General features: G+C 49.1%; 1 protein-coding gene across 4 annotated transcripts in view; it reads right to left on the bottom strand.

The window, feature by feature from the left end:
• The window catches only part of ALPK3 (alpha kinase 3), an 83,966-nt gene that overhangs the window by 16,989 nt on the left and 50,040 nt on the right, over nt 1–16,937 (bottom strand). For all 4 annotated transcript variants that reach the window (XM_034783130.1, XM_034783131.1, XM_034783133.1 and 1 more), the window contains 2 exons: nt 16,379–16,496; nt 6,370–7,783 (listed from right to left, as the gene is read on the bottom strand). In XM_034783130.1, the coding sequence (XP_034639021.1) occupies nt 6,370–7,783; nt 16,379–16,496 (1,532 nt within the window). The remainder of the gene's footprint in view (nt 1–6,369; nt 7,784–16,378; nt 16,497–16,937) is intronic.

Here is a 16,937-nt window from a genome sequence, read left to right as displayed (position 1 = left end):
GGGTGAGTGAGGTTCTGTAGCCTGCAATATGCAGGAGGTCGGACTAGATGATCACGATGGTCCCTTCTGACCTTAAAGTCTATGAGTGCCCCATGCTCCCACTGATTGCAGTTGGACCTGTGGGGGTTCAACACCTCTGAAACATCAGGCCCTCACTTGTAACTATGCTCCGGCCATGCAAAGACCATGGCTGCAACACAGCTCCATCACATTCAATTCTCTTCTCTACATGTTTTCATACAGCACTCAACACCATAGCATTGGAGCACCTTCCAGCAGTGCATTAATCAATGTGACTAGCTTCTGTCATGTGGTGTTTGTTCTCTCAGCATCTCCTCAGGATGAGACGTGCATGCAGTTAAGTGTATTGTTGGATTTTTTTAATGTTATTGTTTTAAATGCCCATGCTCCTTTGTGCTTATGTTAGTGAAGGCAAGATCAAAGAAACGTGCCTGGCACTTAGAGCCGAAGATGGGGAGGTTTCTGATGGGGAGTTCACTCCACAGTCTCAGACTAGCCACTGAGGAAGTTGTGTTTCCCACACCGATGAGCTTTACTCTTATTGCAGAATGCTCCGTGGGCTGGAGGACCGGAGTTGCTAACCGGAGTCTTCGTGCCAGAACTTTCCCTTCATGTTACGCAATTGTAACATGTCAAGAAATGGCACACACAAAGCACATAAGCCTGGGGAAGCCCATTTCCCAGTAAAAGTGATATGTTATTGCTGACTGCAAACCCCAAAATGTAGATGTCATGATGAAACAATGGGAGAATCACTCTCTCCCATCTCTCCCTTAACAATCCATAACATTCATGTGAAAAGGGCATGGGGATACCAGAACAGAGCAGAGCAGAGGTTCTTCTACCCCAGCGTCGCTCTCCAACAAGATCAGTACCGGAAGCTGCAAGACATCCCTCAACTGGCAAATATGGGATAATCTGCCCCCTGTGAAGGTCTCATCCTAATCCCTAATAGTGAGAGATCAGTTTAAAGACTGAAGCAGGAAGTTTAAAAAGTTTTCCCCAAACTTTTTTAAACATCAACTATTATAACTAGATATTCCTGATATCCACATAAACATCCAGTCTCCCTCTGATTCTTGCTGAATTCTTGACCACTCTGACGTCCTATGGCAATGAGTTACACAGTCTAATTACATGTTGTGTGAACAAGTATTTTGTTTTATCAATATTGACTTTGCCATCTTCCAATCTCTTGTGTCTTATTCTTGAGTTATGAGACCAGGGGAAATGAAGACGTTTCCAATCTACCTTCCCTAGGCCAGTCATTATTTTATATACTTTTATCATGTCCACTCTTATCTATCTCCTCACCAAGGTAACAATCCCAATCTTTTATATCTTTCTTTGTATGAGAATTTTTCTAGCCACTAATTATGCTTGTCACCCTTCTCTGAACCCCTCTAGTTCCGCAATATCTTTCTAGAGATAGGGTGGCTAGTGCTAAGTATCAGGGGGTAGCCGTGTTAGTCTGTATCTACAAAAACAACAAGGAGTCTGGTGGCACCTTAAAGACTAACAGATTTATTTGGGCATAAGCTTTCGTGAGTAAAAACCTCACTTCTTCGGTGGCTAGTGCTGCCCATGGTATCCAGATGAGGCTACTCCATTGATTCATATAAAGGCATTAGTATATTCTTTGTATCATTCACCATCCCATTCTTTATGCAGCCTAACATTCGTTTTGCTTTTCTCACCTCAGATGCATATGGAGCAGAGGTTTCACTGAGCTGCCTGCAACGATGCCCAGAGCTTTTTCCTGAATTGCCAATTTGTTCAGAACTCCGTAAGGTGTATGAGTCGTTCAAATCATTCCCTCCAATGTGCATCACCTGGCCTCCTCCCCTCTTCCCTGTGGGGCATTTGCCATCCCCGGTCCTTCCATTTGGGCAAGATATTCGGGGTCACAGCGCATCACTGCCAATGTTTCATGTGGCCATGCGATCCTCAGCAATTACCCCTCCCTCTCAGTGCTGCATTAGCAGTGGGGTTTGGCATCCACAGCCATGTATTCTTGATGGAAGAAGGTCACAGCTCAGAGTACAAGCTCCCCCTCCCCCACGCAAAGCAAGACTCTCACTTGTGCCGGAGCCCACGCACTGCTCCATATCACCTAATATAGTCAAGTGACAAGCAGCCCCCACTTCAGCCTTGGTGATGCAGAGACCATGTGCTTCTGAGTGCTGAAACCTCTTGAAAAACCTGATAAACCACTTATGTGGCATCCGACTACGGGGCAGAGAGGAGGCCCTAATACTCTCTATTAGCTGAACAGAAGTGCAAAAAGCAGTTTCCCTGAGTCTCCACTGGCAAATTATCTGACCTGCAGGGCACTCAGAACAGTCTCCAATAACCTCCAATACATTCATTCCTGAGCTTCCCCCAAGAGAGGAGGCGCTGAAATCAAGAGATCCCTAGGAAGCTGTTAATAAAGCATTTCCCGCAGAAAGGATCAGAGAGAACTGAGGGACTGGTATACTGCCCTCGACTTGAAGGACACGTTCTTTCATATAGCAATTACACTATCCCACAGAAGGTACCTCAGGTTTGTGGTGAGCAACAAACACTACCAGTTCACAGTCCTCCCGTTCGGCCTGTCAGCAGTGCCTTGTATGTTTACCAAGTGCATGGCAGTCGTGGCCGCGTTCCTACGCAGGCACCAGGTACAGGTGTTCCCATACCTCGACGACTGGCTGATCAAGGGCTGCTCCAGGGCTCAAGCGGAGGCACAAGTAGAGTTCACAAGAACGACGTACGACGAACTGGGCCTTATCCTGAACGTGGGGAAATCGACTCTGTCCCGTGTTCAGCGGATAGAGTTCATAGGGGTGGTGCTGGACTTGACACAGGCCAGGGCATATCTCCCGGAAGTGAGGTTTCGGGCCCCGGGTGACATCATTCAAAGTCTCAGGCAGTTTCCCACCACCACAGCAAGGAATTGCCTGAAGCTTCTAGGACACATGACCTCTTGTACCTATGTGGTGCAACATGCCAGGCTCAGACTCCGGCCTCTCCAATTGTGGCTAGCCTCAATGTACTGGCCGGCTCAGGACAGTTTGGAAAGGGTCGTCACTCTGCCTCGCCTGGTCCTCAACTCCCTCCAGTGGTGGCTTGACCTGCAGGTAGTGTGTGAAGGGGTCCCCTTCACCGGTCCTCAGCCATCCCTCTCGCTAGTGACGGACACATCAGCCTTGGGCTGGGGAGCACATCTGGGAGACCTCAGGACACAAAGCCTCTGGTCTCAGGCGGAACTCGCTCTCCACATCAATGTCAGAGAGCTGAGAGAGGTGCGCCTGGCATGCCAGACTTTCCGAGCTCACTTGACAGGGAGATGTGTATCAGTCATGACAGACAACACCACAGCGATGTTCTATATCAACAGAGGGGTGCACGCTCCTCTCCCCTGTGCCAGGAGGCCCTCATGCTGTGGGACTTTTATGTAGCTGATTCAATACATCTGCAAGCATCATACCTCTTGGGAGTACAGAACGAGTTGGCGGACCATCTCAGCAGGTCTTTTCATGGCCATGAGTGGTCCCTACACCCGGACATCGCAAACTCCATCTTCCAATGATGGGGTTTTCCCCAGATGGACCTGTTTGATACGTGACGCAACGGGAAGTGCCAGCAGTTCGCTCCTTCCTGAATCACAGCCCGGGCTCCATTGCAGACACGTTCCAACTCCCGTGGGGAGGCCATCTCCTATACACGTTTCTGCCTAGCCCTCTCGTTCACAAGGTGCTCAATACGCAGGGAAGAAGCTTCAGTGATATTGATAGCTCCAGCCTGGCCCCACCAACACTGGTACACATCTCTCCTGAAAATATCCATGGAAGCCCCAGTTACCTTGCCGTTCCTCCTGGACTTAATAACTCAATATCATGGCAGTTTCCAGCACCCAAACCTCGAGTTGTTGCACCTCATGGCTGAACCCCACAGAGCTCTACTGCTCAGATCCGGTTAGACACGTCCTCCTGGGCAGTAGGAAACCCTCCACCAAGGCTACCTACCTTGCCAAGTGGAAACGACTCTCAATCTGGTCGGCGCAGCATCACTTGTCCCCGACACTCGCCTCCATAACACCCATACTGGGCTACCTTCTCCACTGCAAGCAGCAGGGACTGTCCATGTCATCAATAAGGGTTCACTTGGCCGCCATCTCTGCCTTCCATCCAGGCTCAGAGGGCCGGTTGGTATTTGCCAACCCTATGGTCAGCCGTTTCCTGAAAGGTCTCGACAGACTATATCCGCACATCTGGCCCCGAACTGGGACCTCAATCTGGTCCTTTTCAAATTGATGGGTTCGCCCTTCGAACCGCTGGCAACTTGTTCCCTGCTCTACCTATCATACAAGGTTACATTTCTGGTAGTGATAACCTCAGCCAGGAGGTGTCTGAGCTCAAGGCCCTAATATCAGAGCCCCCTTACACTGTGTTCTATAAGGACAAGTTTCAGCTCAGGCCACATCCAGCTTTCCTCGCGAAGGTTGTCTCCCGCTTTCACCTCAACCAGGACATCTTCCTCCCAGTGTTCTATCCTAAGCCACACTCGAGCGGCAGAGAGCAGAGGCTTCACTCATTGGACGTCCGCAGAATGCTAGCCTTTTACATTGAAAGAATGAAACTGTTTAGGAAGTCCATTCAACTGTTTGTGGCTGTGGCAGACAGGATGAAGGGTCTTCCAATCTCCCCCCAATGAATTTCCTCGTGGATCACATCCTGCATCCGTGAATGCTATAACCTGGCAGAGGTGCCTGCCCCTCTGCTCACTGCACACTCCACCAGGGCACAAGCTTCTTCAGCAGCGTTCCTGGCACAAGTCCCGACCCAGGAAATATGCAGAGCGGTGACGTGGTCCTCCATACATACTTTCAGTGCACATTATGCTATTACCCAGCAGGCCAGAGACGATGCAGTCTTCGCTAGAGCTGTGCTCCAATCAGTGGAAGACGCCAACCCCACCTCCAGAACTTAGGCTTGGAGTCACCTTCTCGTAACTGTTGTTCTTCGGGATGTGTTGTTCATGTCCATTCCAATACCCACCCTCCTACCCCTCTGTCCGAGTAGCTGGCAAGAAGGAACTGAGGGGATGGCAGGTCGGTAGGGCCCTGTATTGAGCACCATGATGGCGCCACTCCAGGGGGCGCCCGGACCAACCCACACACCTGATTGGAATGGACATGAAAAACACATCTCGAAGGACAACAGTTATGAGAAGGTGAGAAACTGTTTGGTTTTTTTGCAAAGCTTGTGTCCAGAAGAGTATCTTGACTGATTCCTTAACATTACAAGGCTGTGCTTCCAGCTACGGCTGCACATCTGCAAGGAAATCTAGAAGAGGAAGGCAGGTGCAAGCCTTGGGAAATGCTGGAAACCTGGCAGTTCCAACTTCCCATCACAGTCAGTGGATGTATTGCATTACCAGCCAAGTATGTGGATGAGTGACAGCTATGCTACGCTCTGTACATTTGGCTATGCTCAGACAGGAGTAATCCCCGCTCAGAAATACGGTACTCCTCTTTGCTGGTGTAGTAACAACAGTGTACAAGAGATGGTTTCAGAGAGCAGAAGCGGGTCACAACTAGCTGGCCCAGGCCATCACAATGCCATACAGGTGGGAAATTTGGGCTTTTTCCAACCTTCTGGGGGAACTGGAGCAGGAGAATGAATCCACATGAACCTGCAGCTCTCTATTCTCCTGGCAGTGGGGCCTCAACTCAGTCTCTTTATTCATCTAGATCTGTACTGTAATGACCCCCCTGCACATTGATGTCATTGTTCAGATGTAAAATCCCAACTGTGCCCTGAAATCAGGATCACAGGATGTTGGGCCGTGAAATGTGTTAATAAGAAAACATGCAACCTCCAGCCCAATACTGCATTTCATGGAAAACACTTCATATTAAGTGACAAAAATAGACATGGACTGAAAGGAACTGGTGACGGTCAGGAACAGATGCAGTTCTCCGACTTGGCAGCACGGCACAACGACTCATCGAAAGCATTGTTCCAGCAGGGCAGATGGAGCCAACAAATGGCTAGATCTACAGTATGTATGTTTCGCCGTAAACAAAATTTCACCCCCTGCCCAGTGAAGTTCACAAAGCCTACCTGGCATGTCTGTTTTTCGTTTACATAACGACTTACTAACTGTGCCACTTAGAAGCCGAGGCTCATTGCTAAACTGAACAGATGTCATCATGCTCTCTGTTTGTCATACACATTCAGCATTCCCAGTTGCCATTTATAGCTAAGAGTGATCTGTGCTCACTGCTTAGCTGATTTGGAAACATTTGCTTGAGGTCAGCTTACCAAAAAAAAAATTAAAAAAAAATAGAACTTACATTACCTCACACGGCACTTTGAAGACCACCTGTTCTTCCAAGGAGCCCTGAAGCAAGCTTCCTCCTGCCTCCTGTCTCAGCTGGGACCCATCCAGACACGGGGCCACTTGATTCAGAGATGGAGTAGTATGCTGAAAGGGCTGCTTGGTGTTTGGTTGTACAGAGTCCAGCAAGTCTGTTTCTTGGACGTTTTTGCATGAGGAGATGCAAGGAGTCCCTGATGCATTTCCCATTAGGAGGGAGTGCCGCATCTCAGAGCTCAGTTCCAGGGTCCTGCTAGGAGGCTCAACTCTCTTCTGGTTTAAATTCCCAGGCAGTTCACTTTCCTTTTTGGTTAACTTTGTACCTATGGCCTCATTCCCCTCCAGTTCCTGTTCCACAGGTTGGCCTTTCTGCTCCTTTCCTGCCACAGCCCCTACCAGGAACACCTCAGATGCTGGGGGAGGAGTTTCTCTTTGCCTGTTAATGTTCACAGCCGGAGACTGCAGCTGAGCCCCATTCTTGGCTTCTTCTGGGGCTTGTGGCATCTTCTCTTCCATTACATGTTTTGCTCCACTCTCAAGATACATCTCTGTCAAGGAGAAGTAAGTGTCACCCCTGGAAGGCAGGGAACATGGCTGAGGTTTGCCAGTTTCAGCATCCTGACTGCTGGGCGTTCCAAGTTCTTTGACTTCTGGAACGTCTCCCACCAGCTGGCTGATTGCAGCTACTGACTGCATGCTCCCTGGCAGGGCAACAGAAGGGGCATTTCTTTGACTTTGGGAGAGATTTTGGCTCTCTATCAGCCCATTTTCTTGACTTGAAACTTCCTGTTTTGCTGCCAAGAGAGCAGCAGGTTCTTCCCCCTTCTTTTTCTTCTTTTTAGCAAAGGACTCTCTGGTGGTGGGCTTGGTAGTTATTTCCTCCACCGTTTCATAGATGTATGTGAAAAAGCTATTTCCATTTTCCTCCCCACTTTCCATAGAGGAGTCTCCATTGGTGGTCACCTCTGCATCCAGAGGCCTTGTTAGGAAGTTGTTTGAAAATTCAGCGGTTGCATTTAAGGATGGCTCCTTGGGCTCAGCAACATCTTCCCGTAACCTTGACTTAGGATCCGCAACATGCACCTTTGCTACATCTTCCTTCTCCCAAAGGGAGACACCTGAACGCAGGTTCAGATCCCCAGTCAGCCGGCGCTTTCGCTGGAATCTCTCAGGACTTGTCCTCAGCTTCTCCACCTCCATGTTTTCTTTCCCTCGTTTTCGGCTCTGCTCTATTTCATGCAACTTGGCTTCAGCCTTTTGCTTGAGTTTGGCAAACCACCTCTGATGTATTTTATACTCCGTCATGGTTCCCACTTCCAGGACACCGGAACAGGACACGATGCCTTTGGTATTCCTAGCAGAGGCCTGGTAAATGGCCGCATCATCCTCTCTGCATCTGGTGACCAAAAACAACATTGTGAAACACACCTGTCCCCCTCAAGGCACTTTTTGCACATGCATGAACACACCCACACACACACGTCAGTGACAGCAGTCCTTTCTACAACTGGTCAAAGAGTAGCCACCAGGTACAACACTCAGAAAACTGGGGATATTTTGGTATCACCATTATTTTCAAGTCTGTTCGCAATATAAAAATATTGGTCAGGTGAACAAATGGCTGCCTATGGAGATAGCTCAGGGTATACAGGACTGGTTGACATCTGAGCTTGCAGTTGGTCACAGAGGAGTTGTATACATGTATTTAATGTTGAACATGGGTGTTCAGCTGAACCCTGCACAGCAGTCTCGGAGCTTTATGATGTCACAAATACTAAAGGGCTCAAATCAGGCAGAGTCTAACCGAAACCCAAGTGCTTGTGAAACTGCCATAAATCTGTCAAGGTAAAAAGACTAAGAAAAATCCATACTGAGAAGTGGTGACTGTTTGGCTGAAGTGAGAGTTACGCTCAAACTTTGAGCTTTCCTGGCCAAATGAGGCATTCCCTATGGCTCTTAGCCATAGCTGGCTGGAGGGTGCTGCCCAAGCACAGGTACCTAGAGGCACTGATTCACCAGCTCCAGTGGTGCAGCCATGCATTCCCACTTCTATGCATTCGCCTGTGTCTGTGGTGCAAGGGTTGAAGCTATAGTTGCTCAGATGCCCAGCTGGGTCTGGAGCGCTACAGTCAGTGCCGGCCTACTTTCCCCACACCCAACGCTCCCAGAGCACTAGCAACAAGAGGATGGATGGCTTCCCCTGGAGCAAGAGACTCCCTAACATATGCAAGGCAGCCACAATATGATCCTCCGTTTCCACATGCAAGAGGCATAGGCTGAAATATTGGCATTGGCCTAATCTGGAGAGGACTGTGGTGAAGAAGGAACGGCTAGCATCAAGAATTCCATGGATTCCATCCTGATCGAGTGAATCCCTGGGCAGGATTCTTCTCTCAGGCTCTGACGTGCTCCATCTAACTCTGCTTCTTGAATTTCCTCCCCCAGCCTTCCCTTCTGTCACAGGAAACCAGTCTAATGAGATCACTTCTCTGACTCCACCTCACCTCACATGCCTATGCCCAGTAGCTGTTTGAGACACACCTCAACCAGTTGTAACAAGTGGGGCCTAGCAGGCCAACTTTATTTATGAACCTCACCGTGGGAAAGTGGATAAAAGTTCATAAAAGGTTCCGGTCACCTATAACTACCAAATGGCCTCCTGATGTATCAAGGACTGTTCAAATCATGTCTGATAAACCAGAAGAGGGTGGGACTGTAAATCTATGAGCCAAACTTAGTGCATTGGAAATGAGGGTTAAGGGAGGGGTAAAATAATGAGGGGATGGGGTATTCTACCCATCGCTCCCTTTGGGGGAGGGGGTTCTTAAAATTAATCAGCTGGCTGGCTGAGAGATGGGTAAACAGTAAAGGAGTGAACTTCATCATCACGGCTGCCACCCCCACCATCTCCTGGGATCCACCATGACACTGCTGGGCTTCTGTTAGCCTGATCATGACAGATGCCTTCAACAGACTGGGCCAGAAGGACCCAGATGGACGTCACCACCTCCTCCAGCTAAATCCTGAACACTGCCTGGTTCCTGCCATCACCCCTTCCCCTGTGTCTCCTTTTCCTTCCCCACTTTATTTCTTATCCCTCCTATCCCTGCAGCCCCGATTCTGGCTCCTCTTAGATATCGTGTTACGTTTTTGGCTGCACTTTTCCCCTCCTTATCTATGCATTCCCCATCCATGGCCCCAAAAAGTCACGGGACCTCCTGGTCAACCTCCTCCTAGCCCTGGCCAAAATGGCCATCTATAAAACCAGGGAGAGGAGGTTGGCTGATGGGATCTCCTGTAACTGTGGGGCCTATTTCCGATCCTCCGTCTGCTCACGCATCCGGGCAGATTTCCTCTGGGCGGCGTCCACTGGCTCCCTTGATGCCTTTGAGGAGCAGTGGGCTCTGTCCGGGATTCTCTGCTCGGTCTCCCGTCCCTGTTATCTCATTAGTTGTCCCTCGGAATCATTTGGTTTCCAGGCTCTGTGGATACTCCCCTCAGGCTGGGGGAGGTCCTTTAGCAGTGGGCAGGCTTCCGCCCACCCACTTCCTGGATCCCAATAGGATCCCTATCCTTTTGCCTTCTAACGAGAGTCTAGCTCAGCCGGCCAAGACTGTACAAGTTTTAACACTGCTGTGAGTCTATGGCAGAGAGGCAATGCCCTACACCAGAGGTTCTCAGCTTGGGGGTGTGGATGTCAGACTTTCTAGGTACGTGTGGTGAGCCAGGCCAGTTTAAGAGAATGGCATTGCAACCTGGCGTGCAGGGTCACAACACCACTCAGAGCTGGCCCATCTGTCCCTCTGTTGTGATGGAGGGGCAGAATAAGTAATGGTGGCTAGGGCTGGAGGTTGCTCAGCTCCCCCAAATCTAAGCCACCCCGCTTCCCGCATGCATAGCCCAGCTCGGCAGGCAAAGCCCACCTCCAGTGGTGCCAGGGCCAGCACAGTGCTAAGCTGCCCAGTGACAGGATGAGCAGGGAGAGTCCCCAGAGCCCAGTGGCGGGCATCAGTGGGAACCCCACATAGTGCTGTGAACAGAGTCCACCTGGAGCCCAGCAAACCAGCCCCATCCCTGTTGTGGCAGCGGCAAGTCCATCCCTTACAAGTGCCTGTGAGCACAGGGGGAGAAGAGAAGAGGAGATGGGGAATGGGCTGTGGAGGAGGGAGCCAGCCAGAGCTAGCTGTGGCCACCGACACAACCACACAGCTCCCTGCACCCCCACAACATCACTAACAGCCCCCAAACCTGTCCCTCCCACATCTCCCATCCAATCCCCAAATAAACCCCCCAGCCCATGCTTAAACCCAATTAAAAAATAATGCCAAGGTGGGACAGGAATTCAAAAAACGGTTATGAACCCCTGTTCAAAACAGGCAGCTGCTGGTACAAGTTTGCCAGGTTTCGGAGTGGCTGATCAGACTGTGTGCTGGGCCTGTATTTCTCCACCAGTGAGGTTACAAGTACAAGCCAGCCCTACAGACAGAAGCTGCATTCTCTCTCTTTGACGTTCTTTTCTCTCCTCTTTCGTGTGTTTGTAGTGATTTGTCTTCTAGGAAGTAAGATCGGACTTCAACCACAACAGCTACGACAGATCCAGCCATTTCAACAAACTTCTTCTCTTCCCCCACCTCCCCCCAAAGGGCAGTTACTACCTTTAATACCATCAGACAGGGATTGGTGTCCTAAAACCTCTCTACAGCTAAAGGGAATAAAGAATATCATTAAAATGAAGGCCCTACTTGATACTTTACCTTTCAAATTTATCTCATTGTCCCCCCTCCCCTTTTTTTCTGTTTCTTTAACAACAGGGTAAAAGGATTTGTGATGGGCTAAGCAGGTGGAGGTCTCTGTATTCCATAACCCTGAGCCTTATTTAATTGTTTAATGCTGTACAGTGAAAAGGTTGTGTGAACACCTCTGACTCTCTGGGCCCACATATTCCATCAAGATTAACACAACAGATGCTACTACGCAATCTCTCTGCCATCACAGGTCTAGGGCTCCTCTCAGACAGAGATCCATAAGGCTTGCTGCTTCTGCGAGATGACTGTGACTGTGGTTCTTCGAGATGTGATGCAGACATGTTTCCACTTAGCTGTGTGCGCTCCCAGCATGCTGGAGACGGAGAGTTTTGCCTAGCAGTACTTGTAGGAGATGGTACTCATGCTTCATGGCCAAAGACCCTCCCCTGGCTATATGGGGTAGTGCCACTCTGACACTGCTTGGCTCTTTCTCACTGAACGCCCAAGACGAGACTCTGATGTTTTTGTCTTCGAGCAGATGCAGCCATGTATTCCACATAGGTGGCTCACAAGCCGTACCCCCTCCACCCCTGGAGGTGGGACTCTATCTAAACAAGGACTGCAGGACCACTCTATGAAAACTTGCATCTGCCCTGGAAGCTGCAGTGATGGTGTAATGGTTCGTAAATGTGTGGACGCCCACGTAGCAACCCTGCAACATGTCCAGGATTGGGACATCCCAGAGGAACGCTATTGACATTGCGCTCTCGCAGAATGAGCTTGCGCCCGCTGAGGGAGCGTAGCCAAAGCTATTTCATACGCAGGCTTAATACAGGAGGTTATCCATTTAGAGATCATCTGCGAAGAGACTTCCTGTCCCTTCATATGGTCTGCATATGGCACAAACAGATGAAGCGAAGCACAAAACAGTTTAGTTCTGTCCAGGTAAAAGGCCAGACATTGCCTGACATCTAACATATGAAGACACTGCTCCTCCAGAGATGAATGTGGCTTAGGAAAAAAAGGCACGGGTAAACATACCGCCTGGTTCCAATGAAACTGAGAAACCACTTTAGGCAACATTTTGGGTATGGTCATAAAGTCACTTTGTCCTTGGAGAATTGTATATAAGGAGGCTCTGCCATCGGAGCCTGAAACTCACAACTCCACCAGCAGATGTTATCACGACCAGGAGTGCAGCCTTCTGACCCAAAAGCAGAAAGGGACAAGATGCTTGGGGCTCGAACAGAGGTCCCATCAAAGCCACTAAGACTGTGTTAAGGTCCTACAAAGGGACTGGAAGACAGAGACCAAGAAGCCCTTTTAAGAATCTTGCTACTATGGCATTGGAGAAGACTGATCTTCCCTGGATGGGGGGATGAAACACGGATATCGCCACCAGGTGAACACTCATGAACTAAGCGCAAGTCCAGATGACTGATGGTGCAGCAGATACTCCAAGATGTCTTGGACAGAAGCCTCTGAACATTGCTCTTTCTCCTCACTCAGCCATGCAGCAGCCACGCCTCGAGATGCAGGGAACTGACCACGGAAGGCAAGTGATTCTGAGTGAGTAGGGAGGAAGAGGAAGCGGTATGGGAGGCTGAATGGACAATGCAAGAAGATGGGAGAATCAGCAGGGCCTCAGCAATTCCTGGGCAATGAGAATGAGCTTGGCCCAATCTGCCTTCAACTTAAAGATGACCTGTGGGATGGCTGAGAAAACTGTACAGGGGAGCTGACTGCCAGCTGAAAGTGTTGGACAGGGAGCCCAGTCTGAGGCCCTCTCGAGAGCAGAACAGATTGCATTTCCTATTGTCCCTCATAGCAAATGGGTCAATCATTGGGATCCTCCCAGCTGCAAAGATGACCTAGAGGTTGCTTGTCTTCAGAGACCATTCGTGACTGAGGGAAAAATTCCTGCTGAGATGGTCCACAAAATGATTCTAGACCCCTGGAAAATGGTTAGCTATTGAGTAATGTTCTCCTCGATGCAGAACTGCCACAACCTGATCACGTCTAGGCAGAGCATCCTGGAGCATGCTTCCTCTTGCTTGTTCACATAATATATCACAGTGGTATTATCGGCAAGTTATGTGAACCACTCCTTGATATGGTTCACAAAAGCGGGACACACATTGTAGACCTCATCACAGACCTTGGACTTTCAGTGACCCCAGGTGTGCTCCCCAACTCATCAGGGAGGTGCCAGCAACAACAGACCTGGCTGGCAAGGGCTGGATTGTCTGGACGCATCCATCACTGCCAGGAGACCAGGACGAGTTGAGGAAGACGGACCAATCTGTCCAAGGGGTGAAGAGTCCGACGATAAACCATCCTGAGCAACATTTGAAGGGGATGAAGGTGCAACCTTGCAAACTGGACCACCTGTGTGCAAGCAGACATGTGGTCCAAGAGCCTCTGGCATATGCGAACGGTTGTGGTAGGCTGAGACTGTAGACTGAAGCAAAGGTGGCAAATCTCCTGAAAACAGTCAATCGGGAGAAACGCTTGAATCTATTAGGACCCGAATGAACTCGATTTTCTGAGGGGTTAACCAAAGCTGACTTCTCGTATTTAGGCTGAGACCCAGATGGTCGAGCAAGCATAATGTAGTGTTGATATGATCAAGAATTTCCTCTCTGGATCTATCCCACAGTAACCAGTTCTCCAGATATGGGAAGATGTGGATTTCTTTCTTCCTAAGATACGCCATCACGATGACCTTGCATTTGGAAAAAAACCCAGGGGGCAGAAGAGAGGCTGAATAGAAGCACCGTGTACTGAAAATGACGCACCACCAGGACAAACTGAAGGAATTTTCTGTGACCCAGCAAAATCGCCACATGACAGTAGATATCCTACAGGTTCAGAGCAGCAAGCCAGTTGTTTTGAGACAACATGGGGAGAATAGTCGACAAAGTGACCATTCAGAACCTCATGTATCTCACAGATTTGTTAAGGCCACAAAGATTGAGAATGGGTCTTATCCCTTCCTTAGATTTGGGCACCAGAAAGTACCAGGAGCAGAAACCATGACCCTGGTGTTCTGGTAGAACCTCCTTCACCGCGCCTAAAACCAGCAGAAAATGGACTTGATCAAGGAGTAGTATCTCATGAGAGGGGTCCCTTAAAAGGGGTGGGGAGGGTGACCTCCAATCTGACGAGGGCCTCAGTGCCGAGGCAGGCCGCATGGCCCATTCGAGCAGGTGCTGCTTCAGACGAAGATCCCTCGCCACTTGAGTCCATTTGGTGAACAATTTGCAAATCAAATCTTGCTCCTTGATATGGGCCTTGCCTTAACACAGCAAACACGGCGTGTGGGGATCATTGCTGGGATCGCTCCCCCATACGATGGACAATGTTTGAAGCCTAGGGAGGATATCACCAGGAAAACAAAAACTACAGCTAACTAACTAACACTAATTAACTACATACAACTAGAAAAGTCACTAAATAGAGGAGTGTGAGGTAAAAACCACACAGAGCTGCAACTCGAATCCTGTGCAGTAAGAAGGAACTGAAGGGGATACGAGCAGTGCCACCTCGTATAGCCCGGGGAGGAGCTTTGGCCATGAGGCACAACTGCCACCCCTCTGTGGGTACTTCCGGAAAAATTCTCTGGCTCCAGCATGCTGGGTGCGCACACACCCAAGTGGAATACACAGCTGCACCTACTCAGGGAAGAACTTCACATGTTTACTGTTACACTGGTATAAACCAGGAGTCAGTGGGAAGTCAATGTATGCCAGTGTAGCAGAGCTGAATCTCCACCGGTAAACTTCACAACATGAGCTATGAACTTTAGGGAGAACACATGCTGGTGCCACCCTTAAACACTGGCCTATCTCCCGTGTTCTCTCTTGTCTCCAAAACTTAGGACTCAAATTGGGCTGGGATGTACTGAATCAGAACACTGAAGCTGCCAGCTAGAATCTCAGCTTTCATTTTAAAAGTGAGTTAGTTTCCACCCTGGTGGTTGTGAAGAAAACCTTGAAAATGTGACCTGAGCACAACCAATGCAGCAACAGCTGCCTCAGTATGCAGAGAGCCTGAAACAATGGCTCTAAGAGGTGTGACCTGCCCCATGCATCGCAGTAAGGTATTCACTCTCGTGCCCAATTACAGTAATTTGAATGTCAACATTGTGAGTCCTTTCATTGCTGATCACAGTATGCCAGAAAGGAGAAGGGCAACCATATTATGAAGAGCTGCACAATCTGCTCAGAGAGTAATTTCATTTTGGTGTCACAAATGGGTGGCACCTGGGAGAATACCAGCACTTTCCTCCTACTAACCTGCTGTGTGGACTAAAAATAGTTTTTAAATCACCATGTGATTGGGATATGGGGCCTAGCATATGCCAATACCGTAATCCTGCCCTGGCCATGGGAACAGCAGAGTCCACGTGACCATGATTTGACCATCTCTAGAGTCTATTGAGAACAGCGTCATACACTGGTGTCAAGCAGGTAGAACTTGGTTTGTAGGCAGAGCTTGGGAAAACCCTGCTGTTTATTCTAACTGCCTCAACTTCCTCTGATCCAGCTCTCCTCCTGACCTCTTCCCATCTGGAGTCTGTCCTCACCGCTCCACTGACTGTGGCTTAACCAAGGTTGCCAAAAGCCACTCTGGGACACTCCTAAAAGGAAGCTCCAGCCTCATCCTGTCTTATCTGTCTGCTGCGTTCACCACCATTGTTCATCATCAGCTCCTCTGCCTTTTCGTCTCATGGTTCCCATCATTCTGTAGGGTGTCCTTCTTCCATGCGGACTGAGACATGCTGCTACCAGAGTTAGTATACTTAGAAGATATTAATACCCCCAACCTTTTCCCACCTGCTGCTTTCTGCATTACACCAGAGAATGGCTGCAGTAGTGGGGGCTCTGGCTGAGGCCCTGGGCTGGCAAGGGGCGGGGTCAGATGAATAAAGGGGGTGACAATAACCGAATGGGGTTGCATTAGGGACAAGGTGATGGAAAGTTGGCACATGCTGCAAACTGAACTGATGATGATGGCTACCATTGATAGTAATGGCCCTATTAGGCATTCAAAGCTCAGAATTGTGAATGGATGGTGGGGGTGAGGGAAGGCAGGGCTGAAGTGTCTCTCTCAAACTGGCATTCACACAATTAGAAGCAGATTGCTCAGGCTGTGCTGAATAATCCTTATTCGCTCTGTTAAAACAAACTATATTGAGAGGATTCCTCCAGCAAACTCAAATGCTCTCTGGCTTTCTTTCTTACTTGTATAACTGCAGGGTGTGGCGGTTTCCATGTCGGAAAATCTCATACTTCGGTAAGCCGCAGTATCGGTCCATCTCCTCATCATCCTTATACCAGGTCACTTCTGGCTGGGGGTATCCTGGACAGGAAATTGCATAACAGCATATGGGGCATTACAATGAACATGAAAGGAGGGCTGCAGATCTCGTTCCCGGAGATATAAAATAAATCATTAGCAAATTAAACCTCAGCCAGTCTCTCTCCCCAGGCTCATCCCAATCTGCAGGTCGCACAGTGAGAGAGTAGTGCGTTTTGTAATCTTGTCATTTACACTAATAAGAATCCAGCTATTTGTGAGCAAAAATCTGAGCCCTTCGTTCCTGAGCGGGGAGAGTGGACCATTAGACCACATTCAGTCACATTGGCTATAGTCAGGAGGTGAGAACATTGACACTTTTAGACGAAGCAGGCATGTTTGGACTGGATTAAGCTAAGGTTAAAAAACAGACATTTGGTTCTCCACGGAGCTACCAGCTCTTCACAACACATTACATTCTGTAAACTGAGCCCAAAGTTTCCA

This window comes from Trachemys scripta, chromosome 10, assembly GCF_013100865.1.
Source record: "Trachemys scripta elegans isolate TJP31775 chromosome 10, CAS_Tse_1.0, whole genome shotgun sequence".
NCBI classification, from domain to species: domain Eukaryota; kingdom Metazoa; phylum Chordata; order Testudines; family Emydidae; genus Trachemys; species Trachemys scripta.
This window is presented reverse-complemented; position numbering and strand designations above follow the sequence as displayed.